The sequence below is a fragment of the Lycorma delicatula genome, chromosome 13 (genome assembly GCF_047948215.1).
Source record: "Lycorma delicatula isolate Av1 chromosome 13, ASM4794821v1, whole genome shotgun sequence".
In the NCBI taxonomy this organism is placed as follows: domain Eukaryota; kingdom Metazoa; phylum Arthropoda; class Insecta; order Hemiptera; family Fulgoridae; genus Lycorma; species Lycorma delicatula.
In genome coordinates, this window is record NC_134467.1 from 55088790 (window position 1) to 55109748 (window position 20959).

A 20959-nucleotide genomic window follows, 5' to 3' on the forward strand; every position below is an offset into this window, starting at 1 on the left:
TAGCTTTGAAAATTTTTGACATACTTTCATATGTTTCTTTATTCCTACAGCATGCGCTACCGGTATAGAAAAAAACATATTCGAGTTATGCGACAACGCTGCCTTTCAGCTTCTTTCTAATGAGTCTATAAATAAACGCTGATCATGAATAACATATTTGATGTCCAGTACAGACAACAGCTCCCTAATATCGTGGAAGGAACAAATAAACCATCTGTTCTAAAGTATTTCAGTAAATTTTTGTTTCTATTTCTATATACCGAAATTTTATTGTCCTTAATAAATAAATTATATTATTTAAGACGTGAACCTAGGAGTTCTGCATCTTGTTTTGAGAAATACAAGTCACGAATTAGGTCGCTCGGTTCTGCTTGTATGATGAGATGAGGTCAGTATTTTATTCTTCTGAAGTGTAATTAATATCTGTTAAAAATCAGACATTTTTTTCCATGAAGTACTGGTTTCATAGCCGAATAAACATTTCGGTATGTGAAACTGCTTTTATTGAAACCGGTAACATTTGCTTGAGCAAAAATAGAAGTCATCGTAATGGTTAGCAGGCTCTCATCAAATCATAGGTACACCAAAAGGCAATTGTTCTTTTTTCCTTTCAACAGTCGGGTTAGTTTAACGTAGCACTTGATGCGTGCTACATGTGGAGCCCAGCATTTATCTTGGTTTCCCGAGGGTCATTCAAAATCATGTTTGTAAGCGATTTTCACCAGATTTGATACTTGTTTTCATCGACTTATGTGGTGAATTCTCCTCAAATGTAACAGAAAATATTTGGAGAAATTTTTTACAACCCCGATTTTTATTCGTTGTATGAGAAGTTATCTCTGAAGTAAAGACCGTTTCAAAACGGTCGTTAGAACAAAAACCTTTTTCTGAAAACGTAATAAATATTTTTTATTTCTTTTAATTTCCATACCTTATACTACTTCTCTATATAGACATTTATCGTAGCGATACACCGGCTTCAATATACCCTCGTCGTATTCTTTTTCCGCCGGTCCATGTAGCCACTGATTAACAGCATTTTAAGTTCATCGTCACCCACGAATTACCACTCGAAAGGTTCTTTCAATTTTCCAAACAAACGGTACACAAAAGAAGCTAAGTCCGGACTATATGGTGGGCGATTGTAAATCTTCCATCCAAATGTTCTCAGTAAATCACGTATTGGACCCGCAACATGTGGACGTGCAATATCATGCAGCGGGACGACGCCATCGGTCAGCCGCCCACGTCACCGATTTTGAATGGCGCGCCGTAACTTACGTAGAGTTTCGCAGTAGGCTTCTGTATTAATAGTCGTTGCACGCGGCGTGAAATCAATCGGCGGTATGTCAAACCGATCCAAAAGACTGCGGCCATCAGTTGGCGTTCAAATGGCTGTGGCTTGATCTTTGTCGGTCTGGTTGGCGATTGAGATGACGCCATTCACCTGACTGCCGTTTTACCTCTGGGGTGTAATACTAAATCCACGGTTCATCGCCGGTAACAATCGAATTAAGGAAGTTATCACCCTTTTCTTTGTAGCGCATCAAAAATCGCAATGAAGTTCCAGTTCGGATTTTTTTGTGACTTTTCGTTAAGACGTGCGGCACCCGCCGTACACAAACCTTTATGAAGCCTAAACGATCGTGAACAATGCGACCGATAACAGCACTTGAAACATCAGGAAAAAGAAGGGCCTAGTCGGAAATCGTTGAGCGACGATCTTTTCTGATTTCATAATCGACGCGTTTCAACAAGTCCACGGTGATTATCGAGGGCCTCCCCGAACGTTCTTCGTCGTGCACATTAATTCTGTTTATGTGTTCTTGTGTGTGGTGTTATTCGTGTTTATTCGTTTTTAGTAGATTAGAAGTTTTCACGTTTCTGTATATTTCAGGTTACAAATTTACTTACATGTACGTACATTTAAATAAAAATTTATTTACACACATAATACTTACATACACACATGTACTTACATCAACTAGGTAACAACTATTTTGTATCGTGCAACGTTGTAATACTTGAACCTATGAGAAAGGAAATTATGATGCTATCGTCTAATGATCTAAAAGATCTGTTGATTACTTTATTTAAAATAACATTTAAAGATTTCATTTAATAAGCATACTATTATTCTGTTAATGAGCTTTTGTATAATAATAAATAATTTCGTATGGTAATTAGATTGACAGGAAATTTTTGCCCGTAAAATGTTTACTTAAATAGATATTCAATTATTTTGCAATAAACCTCCAGAATCGATTATTTTTCCCAATGAATTTTCATTTATTCTTCAGCTTCACATAATCGCATCGCTATTGTTTTATATGATTATTGTTTTTATAATCGCTTTATTTTAATTGTTTAGTTTGTACATTGTATGCTCTTCTGAATAAGATTTTTTAAAATAGTTTCCTTTGATCCTTTGAGACAAATGTCTGGACTGGAATACTTAATTTTTCATTTTTGCTATCCAAGGAGTAGCATATTATAATTTCTGATGTGATATATATACAGATTGTAGTTATAATCCAAAATATTTGTTAATTTTAAAACTCACTAGTTTATTGTAATATTTATTTATGATTACAGGTGCTTATTATTTTATGCATTTTGTATTTCATGTTTATGTTCTCGTTTGATTTTTTTTTACCGTTCTTGTAATTGGTAACTGCAAGATAGTTAATAATTTTTGATCGATGTTCTTAACTTTATTTGATCGCATTTGTTTTATGTCCTTCTACATTACTACAAAAGAAAGTACTTAAGATTTAGATCGGTTAATTTTTTCTGTTATTTAAAATTTTTTGTTTGTTTTTTTTTCAGTTTGTGATATTTTTGGTGCCGCATTCAAAATGTCTTTGGATGATGTGAGTAGAATTTATTAACGATCTGTTTATTTACACCGAAAATATAGTTTTAGTTATTCTGCAAGATAAATAAAAATAGTTTATATTCTCTTAAATTCTATTAAATGAAAACAAATTTCTTTTTCTCTTTAATTTTGTGCGTGTTTTTTAAAAGATTCTTCACGTGAATTACAAATTTCTGTACTTCAAAAAGAAACATTATTTATTTGTTGTATTTTTTATTCGAATATAACATCTCTATTTTTCTACATTTTATCCGTTCACGATGCGCTTCATAATCGAAGGAAATTGTTACTGCTATTCGTTTCAATGAAATCTTCGATTATAAAATTTACCGCGTGATAAAGTGCAGAATATTATATGCGATTTATTATTGAAATCAAATCTTATCGGGAAGTCCTTAACCGGTATAAATCTATTACGAAAAAAGTGAGAAGGATGTTTCTGTACTTTTCCGGCATTTTTATACGGCTTTAAGTTGAAACCTTTCCCCGATGTAAAATTGAAAAATATTATACTTATGATATTAATTAAATATTATCCTTATTCTAGTACGATTTGTTAAACGGGTAAATAATTATTTATTTATATTATAGCAACGGTAGACCGATACCTGATGCGGTTATGATGGATGATAATGAATTTTGGAGCGCGTGAAAAATGACATTCCTGACCAGGACTTGAGCTCTGAACCCTGAAGGATGAAACTTAGATATGCTATATCTCTGTCACCGATATTAAAAACAATTTTTTTTTTTTTTTTTTTTTTTTTTTAATTATCCAAGATCTGAGAAGGGGCAAACCCTTCTCTGAATCCTGTATAATTCTTTGTATATTTTCCAAAAATTAAAAACATTTTAAACCCTGATGTAGATCAAATTTTTCATTCGGTGGAGAGATGTTTCTGTAATCTTTTAAACTACTTATTAATACGTTAAAAGTGTCATAATAAAATTTTCACTAAATTGTACACAGGTCAAATATATTCGCGGTTCCGAAGGAATCGTCTCGTCCTTTTTTCACCGATTGTCATCTATACATTTTTTGTTTATCTTTTATTTTTGGAAAGCATCACGTTTAATGAATATAAAAGCAAATTTTAAAGATTTGATTCAAATCGGAATGCCACGTGTGACATCGTCGCTTTGTGTATATGTTTCTTTATATCCTTACGTTCGGTTTTCGTACGTCTGCATATTGCGACGATTAATTTCAGTGAATTATATAATAACCTGCAGGTTTTATCGGTAAAAATAATGCACTGTATTCTTCAGTCGGTTTTACACGAAGTCACCGTCGGGTATATGAACGTAGGAAAACGATAGTAAGAGAAATTTGGGAGTTGGAAAGAGAGATAATGCGTCTTATAATTAATATTAGTGCAAACAACATTTTTTATAAAGTCGTTTACCTCTGATATTAAGTCTATTTTATTATCGTTTATTGATTTTCCTCCTGTTTAATGTTTATAATTAGATAAATAATACTTTTGTTGTTAAAAAACAAATATACCACTCGTTTAATATTATTGCTGTTATATTTTACTGCGGCAGTAAATTATTATTTGTATTGTTATTAATTCGCTTTTTATATTCGTTTGATTATTAAATATAATTTTAGTTTCTTTAAGCTTTTATATAAAATGTATTTATCGTTGACTGTAATTCACCGTTTTGTTGCTTTATTAAATATCAAAAGAGAAATACGGATGATAAATTATAAAGTAAAACGTTATCTGCTAGATTAAACAAGTAGCGTTTAAAGACGCCAAATGACGATTAACTTATACTTTTTTTTCTCCCTACATCCCTGAGCAGGACATCCAGTTAAGTATACTCTGCCCAGGGATGTGTCCATAAACTCTAAGGGGGTCTCCCCACCCGCCGGCTGTATGTCCGGCACGGCATCCGACCAGCACACCTCATCGAAACCAGCACACCTCAGCGTGCTGGCCCTCCGGGACGAGGCTGTCCACCCTACACCGCACCGACGACACTATCGTTCGCGTCCCCTTGATTCCCTCTCTTTGATGCCCTCTTTCGCGGGCACCATTCTCTCTTTGAGAATGGTGCCCGCGAAGCTCCTGAATCTATCTCAGTTTTGTTCATTGGCCAACAGCCATTCAGCCAGGTTATCTGCCGTCAAGTTGTCTATACCGGATCCATATCTGATACATATCTTATACATTTACTTGTGTCTATATTAACGACAAGTAGATAGATATTAATCGTGTGAAGTATTACGATGAGTTCATATAAACGGTTGAATTAGTTAACCGCGACGTAAAATAGAGTAATTTAGACGACAATATATTTTTAGAAATTTGTATAAACAACATATTTCCACTTACCGACAACTTTTTTAACGTATTATCCAAGCGCTTTCAAGATTCATTTCTCCATCATCAGGGATTATTTAAAACTATAAATTTGTATCCTTGCGTGTAGTGTTATACGTACGATTATAATTAAAATTAAAATCGTTACGTTCTTAACGGTCGGTTTCAATAATTAAAATAAGTTAGTTATACGTTAAGTATAAGATCGCTTCTCGGCCTCTGGCCCCGTGCTGTAAAACTTGTGTTTTTTGCAACCGGTGCATAATTTGATTCTGCAAGTACAGCGTTCTACGTTCTCGTCGTCGGGGTTGACAACGATCAGCGGCGGTTAGTCAACCTGCGTTGCTGTGAAGTTTTAACCGAGCGGCGGCGTAGTGTGTTGCAGGAGTGCTGCTGTCGGCTAAATAAGGACGTTTCCTTTGTGTACAACGTGTCCCCGTTCGTAGTTGGTGAGGCCAGAAATCTTTTCTGATCCTCTGGCAGGTTCGAGAAGCGGTTTTCCGCTCCAACCTAGCCGGTGGCAGGAGTACTTTATTCTTCGACTCCTCGACTGGGCTGCCGAACAGACGGTCTGTCGGGGTATAAGAGGTTTAGACACTCACCTTAGTTTTGTGGTAGGTGATAGGTTGAACAAGCTGTGGTTTGTAGTGCCTGGCAACACAGCTGGTGTAGCGTCAGGAATTCAAGCGATGGAGCAACCCGGAGGAGGTTGTCTGGAGGACTTGGTCGGTTTGGCCAAGGACCTGGTAGCCGGTGACCCCTTCATGCCGAGGAGGTCAATCGGTAGGTCACCGCCGAGGCCCCGGTCCTCCGATAAGGAGGTCTCGGAAGCCCCTCGGGTAGTGGAGCGCCCGAGCGTAGCGGGTTGCACTAAAATCCTGCGAGATACCTCTGCTTCGAGCGGTGCGGAGAGAGCTAAGGCTGGAACCGTACAGCGAGAGCACGGCGTAGAGGGGGGCGCCAAGTCTGAAGGACGCCGACTTGCGAAGCAAGGTAAGGCAGAAATCAGCAGGGCGGATTCTGTCCCTGAGTGGGAAGCCACTGGAGGGAAGCCTGTGTCAAAGCAGGTGACCTCCGGGGCGGAAGGCTTAGGGAGGATCGAGGAAATGAGGGCCGAATGGGCCAAGATTTCCTCTAAAAAGGAGTCGAGAGTTGCTCTCGAGTTGAGGCAGCTCGTCGATGCATATTTAGGTGAATGTGGATTATTGGTTACGGGACTGGCAATTAAGTGCGAGGGCCTCCAGGGTGCTAACCTTGCCCTAGACTCAGTCGTCTCTCGACTATCGGGCAAGGTAGATCAGGTTGTGGAGGGAGTCCGGAGCTTTAAACCGGTTAACGGCCAAGCTCTGGGTGAACTCCAGAAGTCAATTAACAGGGTGGAGGAGAAGGTTAAGAAACCTGTCTCCTTCGCCGCAGTAACGGCCGCGCCTGCGCCTAGGCGGGTAGGTCCGCCGCCGCCAGCTCAGGCGCCGGCAAACAAAATTAAGCGGGCCACTGTTAAGGTGGTCCCGATAAAGCCTGATCAGGGGGCTTCGTCAGCAATGACGGAGCTAACCCTTAAAAAGATCCTGGACCCGCGGAAAGAAAAGTTCCAAATTTCCCGGGTCACCAAAACAAGGGATCATGGAGTGATCCTGGAGGTGGTAATTAGGTTAACTGGCATTTCTCCCACCACCACCCCATTCGGTCGCCCTAGAGCATAGACCAAATGTTCCGTGCCAAGAACGGCTACTGAGCCTCAAACAGTTTAGCGACCCAAATCCTAAAAGCTCCTAGTGAGCTACCTAACGTGCGTGAGCGAATCAAGCAGGGCGCCATACAGCACCCGCTGAAGTGTCCCAATCGCTCACTTGTCAAACATAAAACTAGATCGGGGAGGCGCACCTTTTGTACAACTTATTACTATGTCGATTAGTTAAAAAGACAGCAATTTTGGCTGCCACGCCTCGGTCGCTGTATGCCACCATTTAACAGCGCTTGGAGCTGATTTGGCTGATGGCCAGCCCTATTACCAAGGTAAATTGGTTTCCAGCAGCAAAGCTTTAGGAGTCTAAATGCAATTACATTTAATCCCTTAAAATTACCGATGACGGTTGAACATAGCAACCTCATCGAGGAACTCCCACACGGTCCGACAGTGCAGCTCTCGCCACACTGCCTCGCCGCTTGTGAGCGGCCAGGTTTCCCCCTGACCTCTAAGTTCCAGGGTGGCACGGTCTCTGGCCCCCCCAAGGGCCGGGCAGTCGTACATCATATGTACATTGGACTGGACCTCCCCGCAGACACACAACTCATCAGCCACCAGGAGAAACCGAAACAGATATTGGTTCAGATTCACATGGTTGGTGAGCACCTGGGCACCCGACGCCCTTAAAAAAGAACTCGAGGCATACCATCCCCCCAAATCCTGTATAAAACTATACAAGGATCTACCCTTAGTCGTGGTGTGCCATTCAAGCTGCCATGCCTCCATCGCGAGGCTTTGTAGCCTTTTCCGCAGACGGGAGATGGGCAACTGGACGAAGTTTTGTTCCGGTGCATTGTGATCACCGTTCCGATCCGGTTCTGGCCCGGCTCGAAACCGCATCCCAAATGCCTCGGCCTCCCGACCTCTACGCAACTTCCACATGACTGCCCGAATTTTCACCACTAAATCGATTGGGAGAGCCTTTCCCAATACAGTAGTAGCCTCGTAGGAGGTTGTTTTAAATACACCAGTGCATACTATCATGGTCTGCGCTGGGCACTCCTTAAATTTTGAAGTAGTGCTCTATTCCTTTCCAACCTATGCGCCCAAACCGGCGCCGCGTATGCGATCATACTCTCGAAGACGCCTCGGTACACCAAGTACATTTGGCGGCCCGACAGCCCGTAGTCTTTCCGAGCAATCCGTCTAAGCTTGTGCATCACAGAGACGGCGTCCGCCGCAACTTGTTTAATATGGTTACTAAACAGCAACTTATCATCAAACAAAACACCTAGGTACTTATGAACCCTTACTCGGCTGATTACACAGCCTTTATATTTAATGTGGGGGTTTCGACTGCATTATAATTTGTCTGCGCTTTTTAGAAGCATAAACTTCGTTGTGGGCACAGAAATTTTTAAATTTTGAATGTCCATCCAGCCTTCGGCGGTTGACAAAGCCGCCTGCGCTCTGCTTTCCAGCTGTGGTCGTGAATCTCCACGAACTAAAAGGAGACAGTCATCGGCGAAAGCCTGGGCCGTGACTCCTTCTGGGAAAGTCAATCCCAGAAATCCGTCAAACACCAGGTTCCACAGCAGGGGACCGAGAACGGAACCCTGCGGGCTTCCCCTGGTGACGGATTTTTCCACAACTAGGTGCGCATCTTTAAACAGAGCCGTTCGGTTAGACAAATAGTCTCTTACCACGGCCTGTGTGGCTTCGGGAACATTGCGGCGTTCCAAAGCATAGAGGACAGAACTCCAACACAAGGAAGGAAATGCTGCCTCTATATCAATAAAAATAGCCAAAACATATTTGCAGTCGGCGCTTTCCACCTCGGCAAGAGCATTTAGGATGCAATCCTCGGTGCCAACCCCTTTCATGAAGCCGTATTGGCCTCGATTTAGAATACGGCTCATATCGATGCTTTCCTCGAGCCGTTCCACAACCAGCCTTTCCAGCAACTTGCCGAAAACCGGCAAGAGGCTGATGGGTCGATAACTGCCGACCTCACCAGGATCCTTTCCAGGTTTCAGGATCACCCTTACCAAAGCCACCTTCCAGCAACCCGTAAAGCAGCCCCAGCTTAGGCATCCCGTGAACAGCCTGCCGAGAGGCTCCCTTATGACAGGCAATAAGTGATGGAAAATATTCGGGTCAAGTTGGTCAATCCCCGGTGCCTTCTTTAATGCCATTCGAGAAACCACTCGGTCTATATCATCGGGTTCCACGGTCCGAACGCCAGGGAATGGTGTTTCACCCGCCCTGACGCCGATTTCCGCTTCACCCTCCGGAGCATCTGGAAACAGAGTATCCAGGAACGCCCGGTAGGTCGCCACGGATGTTAAAGTGTGGTCACGACCACCTAACCCGCATCGAACACTGGACAACACGTGCAATGGCTTTGGCTTGTAACAAGACTTTGCGAGCTGCCAGGGATCGCGCTGCAATTCGCGCATGGAGTCTTTCCAAAACTTGAGTTTGGCTTCCTTGATGCCGTGAACCTATGTGTTACGGGCACGCCGGTCGATCCGAAGACGCTCAGCGCGCACGTGGTTAACGATAATCCCCGTTAGGGGGCAGCGCTGGTACCATCCGCGCGGACCTCACTCTTGCGCGCAGCACGCTAAGGTCAGAGGACCACCATTTCTTGCCGGGCCTCCGTCTGCCTTCCACAGACGACCCCCCGGAAAATGAGGTCATGACGGCTCCAGGCACGCTCAGATCAGCGGACTGGCTGCTTGTGACGGGTCCGTCCATTGGCCTAGGCCGCCGTAGGACCTCGTCGCAGCCAGTCTTGATGGCCCGGCCGATTAGCTCCGCCATCAATTCCACCTCCTCCCTAGACTCCATGCTCCACTGCAATCCCTGCAATGCAGCATCGCATACCCGCCTCAGCCTGCGCTGATCCAGGCCCCTTAGGTTGTAGCGACCTGGATTTGGTGCCCTTAGACCGCCTCCGTAAGCAATATCATAGGTTATATGCCTATGATCGCTCACACTAGCCTCGGGCCAGACAGTCCAACTACCTATCCTCCGAAGCAAGTCACCAGTCACCAAAGTGACGTCGATGTAACTTTCTCCCAGTTCGCTGGAGAAAGTTGGTGGCTGCTCTGCATCGTTAATGAGGTAGAGGTTCCTGGCTTCTGCGAACTGTTCGAGACCAGCGCCTCTGGGGTCTGTGAGTGGAGAACCCCAGGCGGTAGACTTGGCGTTAGCATCCTGGGCAACCAACACTCTGGTGCCCGGGAGACTGTCCAGAATCCCGCCCAACTTCGCCAGCAAGTCATCGATACTCCATCCAAGCTGGAAGTATCCCGACACGAGTACGACATCGAGCGTACCCCTCGTGATTCGCACCACGGTGAATCGCTCATCAGACCACTGGGGCATCCAGAACACACCCAGAGCGTCTGAGCCCACCACGATCGCAGAGAGCGGCCGTCCCCCACGAGAATGAATAACTTTCACCCCGTGGAAGCCGACCACCCTATCCGCGACCGCGTATGGCTCCTGGACCAAAAGGACCTCGAGGTGAGGTCGTACTCCTCAAGGAGCCTCATGGCCTCGCTCGTGGCCGCCCGGGAATGGTGCAGATTAATCTGCCCCAGGCGCAGGCGTTCGGGTGGGTGGAGGCCGTCCCCTAGGGTTTCTTGCCGTTCAGGCGTCGCCATAGGCTGTGTTGTTTACAGCTCTAGCCCGTGCCATCTCGTACGCCCTATACTGCCTACTCCCGACCCGGTGTCCAGCATCACAGCCTTTCACCTGGGCACAGGCGGCGCACTTAGCCGGCGACGATTTGTGAGGGCAGCTGGCTGCCCTGTGCCCCGAAGCGGCACAGTGGCCACACATCTCCTTTTGCGCTCTGCATCGGAGAGAGGTGTGTCCATAGCCCTGACACTTAAAGCAACGGGCTACCTCAATATGGTCGACTACCCTACAGGCAGTCCACCCAAAAAACAGCCTTCCACCGGCCACTAAGACCTTTCGGATCTTAGGCGAGGTCTCGAGTACCCAGTGACTACTGCGGGAGTCCTTTCTCCCCAGCTGCCGGACAACCTTGGCTTCCCTAAGGAAGTTCTCGACAGCCATATCCAACACAGGATTTTGGCTGTGGATCGCCTTGAGGATTTCGGGCTCCTCTACCCTTGTTGCCCTCGGCATATCGTAGACCAATATCTGCGGTCTACGCTCGGCCAGTAGCTGAGCCTTCAGCCGGTTCTTTGCAAGAACGGTGGCCTCCAGCAGTTGTTTAGCCTGCTGCCCATTTACCACCTCCAGGATATTGAACGGTCATTGGATATGACCGTCGAGGACTTCCTTAGGGAAACTCAGGTGATCCGACAGCTGGGGAGAAAGGAATCCCTGAAGAGTCACTGGGTACTCGAGACCTCGCCAAAGATCCGGCAGGTTTTAGTGGCCAGTGGGAGATTTCCTTCCTTGTGTTGGAGTTCTGTCCTCTATGCTTTGGAACGCCGCAATGTTCCCGAAGCCACACAGGCCGTGGTAAGAGACTATTTGTCTAACCGAACGGCTCTGTTTAAAGATGCGCACCTAGTTGTGGAAAAATCCGTCACCAGGGGAAGCCCGCAGGGTTCCGTTCTCGGTCCCCTGCTGTGGAACCTGGTGTTTGACGGATTTCTGGGATTGACTTTCCCAGAAGGAGTCACGGCCCAGGCTTTCGCCGATGACTGTCTCCTTTTAGTTCGTGGAGAGTCACGACCACAGCTAGAAAGCAGAGCGCAGGCGGCCTTGTCAACCGCCGAAGGCTGGATGGACATGCAAAATTTAAAGATTTCTGTGCCCAAAACGAAGTTTATGCTTCTAAAAAGCGCAGACAAATTATAATGCAGTCGAAACCCCCACATTAAATATAAAGGCTGTGTAATCAGCCGAGTAAGGGTTCATAAGTACCTAGGTGTTTTGTTTGATGATAAGTTGCTTTTTAGTAACCATATTAAGCAAGTTGCGGCGGACGCTGTCTCTGTGATGCACAAACTTAGAAGGATTGCTCGGAAAGACTACGGGCTGTCGGGCCGCCAAATGTGCTTGGTGTACCGAGGCGTCTTCGAGAGTATGATCGCATACGCGGCGCCAGTTTGGGCGCATAGGTTGGAAAGGAATAGAGCACTACTTCAAAATTTAAGGAGTGCCCAGCGCAGACCATGATAGTATGCACTGGTGTATTTAAAACAACCTCCTACGAGGCTACTACTGTATTGGGAAAGGCTCTCCCAATCGATTTAGTGGTGAAAATTCGGGCAGTCATGTGGAAGTTGCGAAGAGGTCGGGAGGCCGAGGCATTTGGGATGCGGTTTCGAGCCGGGCCAGAACCGGAGCGGAACGGTGATCACAATGCACCGGAACAAAATTTTGTCCAGTTGCCCATCTCCCGTCTGCGGAAAAGGCTACAAAGCCTCGCGATGGAGGCATGGCAGCTTGAATGGCACACCACAACTAAGGGAAGATCCTTGTATAGTTTTATACAGGATCTGGGGGGATGGTATGCCTCGAGTTCTTTTTTAAGGGCGTCGGGTGCCCAGGTGCTCACCAACCATGTTAACCTGAACCAATATCTGTTTCGGTTTCTACTGGTGGCTGATGAGTTGTGTGTCTGCGGGGAGGTCCAGTCGAATGTACATATGATGTACGACTGCCCTGCTCTTGGGGGGGGCCAGAGACCGTGCCACCCTGGAACTTAGAGGTCAGGGGGAAACCTGGCCGCTCACAAGCGGCGAGGCAGTGTGGCGCGAGCCGCACTGTCGGACCGTGTGGGAGTTCCTCGATGAGGTTGCAATATTCAACCGTCATCGGTAAATTTAAGGGATTATTAAATGTAAAATGCAATTGGACTCCTACAGCTCTGCTGCTGGAAACCAACCTTGGGAATAGAGCTGGCCATCAGCCAAATCAGCTCCAAGCGCTGTTAAATGGTGGACAGGTACGTACATATGTATGCCAGCTAATACAGCGACCGAGGCGTGGCAGCCAAAATTGCTGTCTTTTATTTATATACTCGTATAGTTTTAAATTGTTACAAGGGGTGCGCCTCCCCGATCTAGTTTTATGTTTGACAAGTGAGCGATTGGGACACTTAAGCGGGTGCTGTATGGCACCCTGTTTGATTCGCTCACGCACGTTAGGTAGCTCACTAGGAGCTTTTAGGATTTGGGTCGCTAAACCGTTCTGAGGCACAGTAGCCGTTCTTGGCACGGAACATTTGGTCTATGCTCTAGGGCGACCGAATGGGGTGGTGGTGAGAGAAATGCCAGTTAACCAAATACGTTAAGTAAAATAAAATGTTATATTAGTAGGATGCTTACGACCGTTATGAGATATGAAATGAAATATTACCGACCTATTAATTATTGTATGATTTGTTTTAATAGAATATCATTATCAAATCTGATTTTTTCATTCGTTAATTTATTATTATTCAAATGCGCATATATATATATATATAATTTCTCCAATATGCTAGTTTTATGATAATCGTTCGTATAATCTGATATTTTAAAAAATTCATTCGGGTTATAATTACGTCCATTTTCTAGAATGTATTTAGTGAAGTTAGATTGTTCTTTATTATTTTTAGTTACGCATCAAATATGCTCTGTAATTCAGATTGAAAATCAGCGATTTGTCGTTTCAATATATTTAAGATTGCGCTTTTCGCAACTAAGACAATACGCGCGTTGTTTTTCCAAATTGTATCGGTTATCATATTTTGTAGAAGGATCCTCGTTTTATATATTTTATTATTTTGTTGTCGGTTGTATATACTGTTTTTGATTTAAACGTTTTAAATATTTTATTAAATTTATTGTAGTTTTTGTTTTATTCGACCTTGGTGTTTTCATTTGTCGTGTTGTTATTTATTAGTTTTATTTTGTCTGTATATTTTATTTTTTATTTTGGTATATAATTTATTTATTAAGTTAGTATCGTATCCGTTATTTAGGGCGATATGTTTAATGTTATTTAATTTTATATTATTGTGTACGTATTTTATTGCTCTGTAGATTAATGAGTTAGAGGTTGCCGTTTTTTTACATTCCAAGGATGAAAAGAGTTGAAGTGTATTATAGTTTCTTGATCGGTTGGCTTTCTATATGTATCTATATCGATTTTATTATTAATAAAACTTTTGTTGAATTTTATATCTAAATACGAGCGTTATTTTTTTTTAAGGTCCGACCGGTCACGAAATTAAAACCGCAGTGAAAATAAAAAAAATTTTATTTGTAACAAGTACTTACATAGTTACGCTATTTCTCTACGTAGTCGCCACTCCGATTTAGAAATTTGTCGTAGCTCGGTAACAACTTTCCAATACCCTCGTCATAGAACGAGCCGCCTGTGTTTTCAGCCGTGTTTCTACGCCGGTCTGCAGCTCGATGTCTGTGCCAAAATGTTGCTTGGAGACAACTTTGTGAAAAAGCCGCAATTCAGAATAAACGGAGAGGAATGTTGTCATCAGGCATTGTCTTTCTCCACGACGATGCTCGGCCGCACACTGCAGCTGTAACAAAGAAGTTCCTGCAGCGTTTTCGTCAGGAAGTGTTTGGTCACCTACTATACCGCCCGGACTTGGCTCCATCCGATTTTCACCTCTTTGCTCGCATGAAACGCTGGCTAGAACGACGACATTTTGGCACAGACATCGAGCTGCAAACCAGCGTTAATTGTACCGAAAAAACATTGCTGACATGCATTTTGTTGTAATTAGGTTCTATTGTAGCAAATACCCTGCTTCAGTTTTGAAAATTGTAAGATCGGTTGGGAAGATATAACAACGTTTCCAAATAACCAATTGTTTACACTACATTGCAACTTCCAAAACAGCACCCCATATGCATCCCGTTTGTTACTTGTTGATGGTGACGATTGGTTTAGCCTTGTATGAAGTGCTTACATCACCTCGCCGCTCTAGTCTTACACGTATTCCCCGCAGGAAGCCCGTTATTGCTAAACAAAAATTATTTAAATTTATTTAACGTAAATTTAATTTTATTATTTTTGTAATAGTATTAGTTAGACCGATTTGGATCGTTCGGCTCAAACCCGACTCGCAGTGATCGCAGTTCTTTAAATCGGTTCACTAAATTTTGTGTTTCAACAGGCAAATTTCCACTACTACATCTATTTTGATAAATATACATACGTAAATATTACATATTTATATTAGCCTATGATACTCCCAGATACGTAAGGATTCCAACGCGGGGTCATTAATCTAAATCAATTTGGTTGTTGATCAGCTTTAGTGGAACAAACATACATATTCACCCTAAAAACATTGGACTCCTTTTTGGGCAGTCGTGTAAAAATAATAGTGTGAATTTTATTATTAAATGTAAATCGATAATTTTATTCGTATTTAATATATATTTAACCCTTTTAGTAGCAACGTCTGTTATTCTGGACCCTTCAAACAAAATATTGTAAAAAATAAAATAAACACGAGGCCTGGTTTCGAACATAAAAGTCGGCTTCAGAAAGAATCAGTCTTTATACCGAACACTTCATATAGTGCACAAAACTATCAAAACTTTGATAGTATCGAATAAAAATCGACTTATCATTTTTGCGTCTTACCGGATGTCAGCTGTGTTTCACGTTGGTGGCGTTATTTATTTTGTCAGCGTGCAGTTTGGTTATTTTAGATTTGCATATTACACGTTTATTGTTAGCGTTATTATTAGATTAGAGTGTTATTTAATATTATTGTTACTACGGAAAGTTCTTGTTCTCCATCGAGTGAGAATGCGGTTAGAAGAATATCGGACGATGATTTCATCAATGATATTTCTGAAGTAAACGATCGTGAAATAAGCGAATCAGAAAGTAGTAGTAGTCCCCTTTTGTAGCGACCCTGATTGGGTCATAAACCGCTTCTGAATTTCCTAAGACGCCTTCTGTAAACATAACCACACACCTGTCCGGGCCGAAAGCAAACGAGCTAGGAATTATAGATGAACTAAATATATTTTCCTTATTTTTCACCGATGAAACGGTAAACAAAATAATGTATCGTACAAATCAAGAAATCGATAAAACCAAACGACATTACCAGTCGGTTCAAAGGTTTATATCTCCCGCTGATACTTTGGAGATAAAAGCATTAATCGGTATGTTGTATGTGAGTGCTGTTTTGAAAAATTCTGGCTTAAGCCCTGGCGATATATTTTCTGCCTTGTGTGGTCCTGCTGTTTTTCGAACTTCATAGCTTTGGCAAAAGAAAGATTTGATTTTCTCCCGATAAGTATTCGGTTTGATGACAAAGATAAGCGGAACGAACGACTGAAAAAACTGTAACGGAAATTATTCGCATCTGAATATGTAATTAATCGTCGATGAGACTATACTTAGTTTTCACAGGTGTTGTTCGTTCAAGACTTATAATCCAAATAAAGCTGACAAGTACGGGTTAAAAATTATTCATTATGTAATGCTAGAACATTCTACTTCTTGGGAGGCATACCGTATATCGAGAAAGGTAAAATAGAAGGCGATTTAACCGTCCCGACTCATATCAGCTAACACTTACAAAATCACTGTACGGAACCGATAAGAATGTTACAGCCGACCACCTGAAGAATCGCGTAAAAGAAAATTTACCTTAGTTGGAACCTTGAGGAAGAATAAACCGCAAACGGTGTCACGCGAACCGCAGACGTCTCCTTGATTTCTATACCGGTTTGATAAAAGGCTCGTTCATTCGCTCCCAAAAAAAATAAGAAAGTTGTGCTTATTTCATCTATGAATTTTACAGGCGAAATAAATAAAACTCTAAAAACGTTAGACAAGCTGTCTCACAATATATCTACCAAGAAGAACAGTCGTCGCTGGCCAACGCGTCATTTGTGTGGGATTTTAGATATCGCATTAGTAAATAGTTTTGTTATTTACAAACGGAATAGGTGTGAAGATCATTTTTCTAAATCTGCAAGATCAAACTTTTTAAAAAACTAGCGTACGCATCGGCCAAACCTTTGATACTTAAACGGGTGCAAAATAAGCATGTTCCCAGGGAACTAAGGGGCTACTATCTGCAAAGCGTTTGGAATAGAAGAAAATTAAGCAGATAAAATTGAAAAGCAGTTGCCTTAATCAAAGAAAAGGAAGAGGTGTAATTTTTGTGATAAATCAGAAGACAGAAAAGGAAACGAGTATCGTGTGAAGTGTAATGGTGCTCGTGCGGGGAACATAAAACGGTAATACGGACTCGGAAAAAGACTAATAATAATTTTAAACCTTTTAATTAACTCGATTTTTCCTTAGTGACGTTAAATTTTGTTTTCATACGTTACTGATATATTAGAATTTTTATAACGGCTTTAAAAGAATCGTAAATATTGTTTAATTGTAATCATTAAGCGCAAATAAAAAGATATGAAATATAATAATAATAATTATCGTAAAATAAAAACGCTAAAAACAAATAATATAGTAGTTAAAATTCTTCACGTGTTATACAAATTAACCGACAAAAACAATTAAAAGAAAGGAGCAGGTCGGATCCAAACCAACTTACCGTACATGTCCTGATAGAGCACCTTATTTTTCCAGGGTTAATAAACGCTTGAATTTTTATATTTGGTTTGGTACAGTCGTTATTTATTTAATTATAGCATTATAATATCGACATTAATTTTACGATTATTTTCTTTGTTTTTTCCGTTCTCTTTGTTGTAGTGATAGCATGTCTGTCTTTCACCTGAATATTCTACAATCGATTCCCGGGCAGCTTGGCATTTTTTCACGCGCTACTAATACTCATTATCATCTGTCGACGACTGTTATAGAATATTAACTTGTTATTGTAAGAGTAAACAAATAAATAGTCGGCCTCCGTGGCACGAGTGGTAGCATCTCAGCCTTTCGTCCGGAGGTCCTGGATTTGAATCCCGGTCAGGCATGGCATTTTCACACGCTACAAATCGTTCATCTCATCCTGTGAAGCGATTCTATCGGTGGTCCCGGAGGTTAAAAATTTAAAAAAAACGAATAAATAAATAATTATTTATTTTTATATACTGTACATATGCGGTATTATTTATATATACCGAAACAAACTAAGTTTTACCTTCGCTTCTGTCGAACAAATAAATAAATAATGTAGTCTACAACCCGTGACGCTAGTTATGGAGAAACTTTTCAAATTGCAGTGTAACAAAAAAATTTGTCGATACATAAATTTAGAATCGTGTACGCTTTTTTTACATCGATTGTTCACGGTTTAATATCCTGTTAAAAATAAATAAATAGATGTACAGTAGACTGTGTTACTGTTACGGGAAAATATAAGGAAACAAAAAGAATGTGTAATTGACTATCTAGGAATCGGTTGAATAAAAAAATAGTACCTTATTGATTTCGTGTGTGTAACAAGTATTAATTACTTTTACTTTTCATCTCTGTACTAACAATCTTCTTAAATTTATTTATCGATATACGTATATTTATAAAAGTAATTGACACCGATTTTTAGTCGTCAAACTTAATGTGTTTTTTTTTAAAATTATGTTTACGTTAAAAAAATACAATTAATAGAAAAAACCGGTTTTTATCTGTAGAATTTATACGATTCATTCTATTTTTCACACTCGGTTTTCAACTTTTATATGATGACTGTAATCGTAAAACAGATTAGCCTTTTTTCCTTATCTTTTTATAAATCCACTTTAAGTGAACAAAGGAGACTTTGGTTATCTTAATTTTGAGAATCACTCGATACATAAAATAAAGATAAATAACACGGTTTATGAAATAAATTTAACGACTTAGATATTCATATAATTTTTATTTTTATTTTTACACTTATCTCGCTATTCTACTACCTTTTTAAAATCACCGACAAAGAATTCCTGCTTCTTGAATTTTGAATAAATAAAAACAAATTGTTAGGGATGTAGGATGTAGAGGGTATACTGAAATGAAACGACTAGCACTAGATAGGGAATCTTGGAGAGCTGCATCAAACCAGTCAAATGACTGAAGACAAAAAAAAACGAATTTTGAATCGGTCTTATTCATTTGTTTTTACTATTTTGTTACTGTGAAACTTGCATATGTAATGACTATTTGAGAGTCGAAAATAAAAACAGCTCTGATCGGACGAGATCAGCAGAATCTTAACCTGATGTTTCATTATTTTCACCTGTGTTATCATCCGATGTGCAGATGACTATCATTTTGAAGAAGAAGCGCTCTGTTTTATATTTATTATCCTTATTTTTTGTAATTCGGCTTTAATCTAAGTCGATTAAATCGTTTTGGTAATCTAAATCTACTCCTTTTAGAATTTTTTGCACCTAAGAACCGATTTATTATCCTGATCTCTGCTTTGAAGTTTATTTTCTAATTTCACATTACTTCTCGGTAAACAAAAATTTACGTCTACCTGTTTGTCGCTTGTTGTTAATCCTAGCTCATAAGAAATCCTTATACAAATTTTTTATTATTTCGTTTAGTCATTCTATTTGTCACGTTTTTTAATGTGTACGTGTAACATTTCTTTCAGCGTCTAAAACTTTAAGAACGAAGAATTATATTTTTGTCAGAAGCTACATTTATCACAAAAACAGTAGTTACCAAGTTCGACTTAGATCTGCACACTTTCTATTGTACCCTTAGGTGCAAGCGTCTCTTTACAGAGTCCAGCTCGGTGACATTATTGATATTATCGAGTGTAAACCGCACGAATAATTAATAAGGTGGAATTTATTTTTCTCCCTCTTTATTTTTATACATTCTATTTATATACATTCTATTTCAAGCGCGTTTCATTTTTATTAATTATAACATTTAATTTGAAAAGTTGAAGAAAATTTCATAAAATATCAACATTTATTGAGCGCAAAACAATCGGCATCTGTATGCTATTCATACATACTATATATCGGTGTGCAGGTATGTTTGCGGATCTGTGGATAAATAAGGAACCGTCTCAGAATTTGTGTGGAAGCGTTTGAGGAAAACCTTGTTTGGTGCGATGTAAATATATAACATCAATAGAGTAGCGGTTCTACTTCATATTAATATATAGGGTCGGGCAAAATGTTTCTTCGTCTTTTAACGCAAAAATTAAACAAGATTTTTTTTTTATACTTCAATATTAGGTCAGATTTTGTGCTGTTTTGATCAACCACCTTTTGCCTTTTTAGTGGTAAACTCATCACTCTGTCGCTATATAATTTCTGTGTTTTCTGGATGAAAAACTACTGCGATGTGATTTTCATAGGACTTTTTTGAAGGCAGCTTTGTACGGTTAAGAAAGTTTGTAGGGACAAGCAAAAGGTAAAATGACGGTGCAAGGTCAGGACCGTGCAGTGGATGCATCAAAACTTCCTGGCCAAGATCTCTCGGTTTTTGACGGGTCATCAAATACGTACCGTGGTCTGGCGTTGTTCTGATGGAACACAACACCTTACCCGTTGATCAATTCTGATCGCATATCTCAATCGCTTGGTATTATTTTACTGGTTGTTAACATTGTAGGTTAGAATCCATCGTTTGATCGAACGGCAGCAACTCGTACAGAACAATTCCATACATACACACACACACACACACACACACACACACACACACACACACACACACACACACACACACACACACAACACACACACAGAGAGAGAGAGAGAGAGAGAGAGAGAGAAAGAGAGAGAGATAGAGAAGATTCGCAGATGGAAATTCAGTCCATTATATTCTTTATTGTTAAATTATGTGGCATCCTAAGACTGAGTTTTCATTTGGCGTTCTTCAAGCAGTTAAAAACTGTTCTGCCGTCGATGTTTAGTTCTTTATCGATATCACGAACACAAATGTGCTGGTGTTGCTCGTTTTTTGGATTTCCATGATATCATGGACTTACCAGAGCGAGGTACATTATCGACATAAATATTTCCAGATTGAAGACGCATGAACCGGCTTTGTACCACACATACTGATACCGTCATGACTGTAAACGTAAAAAATCTTTTTAACAACCTGAGTTGCATTCTTACCTTTTCTGTAATAAAATTATAAAACGTATTGCATTTCTCATTTATT

The 20959-nt window shown here is 40.9% G+C and overlaps 1 protein-coding gene across 4 annotated transcripts in view; it reads left to right on the plus strand.

Moving 5' to 3' along the window:
* Nucleotides 1-20959, plus strand: part of Acbp1 (Acyl-CoA binding protein 1) — a 151722-nt gene that overhangs the window by 105639 nt on the left and 25124 nt on the right. For all 4 annotated transcript variants that reach the window (XM_075381903.1, XM_075381905.1, XM_075381904.1 and 1 more), the window contains one exon: nt 2830-2873. In XM_075381903.1, coding sequence (XP_075238018.1) covers nt 2830-2873 — 44 coding nt within the window. The remainder of the gene's footprint in view (nt 1-2829; nt 2874-20959) is intronic.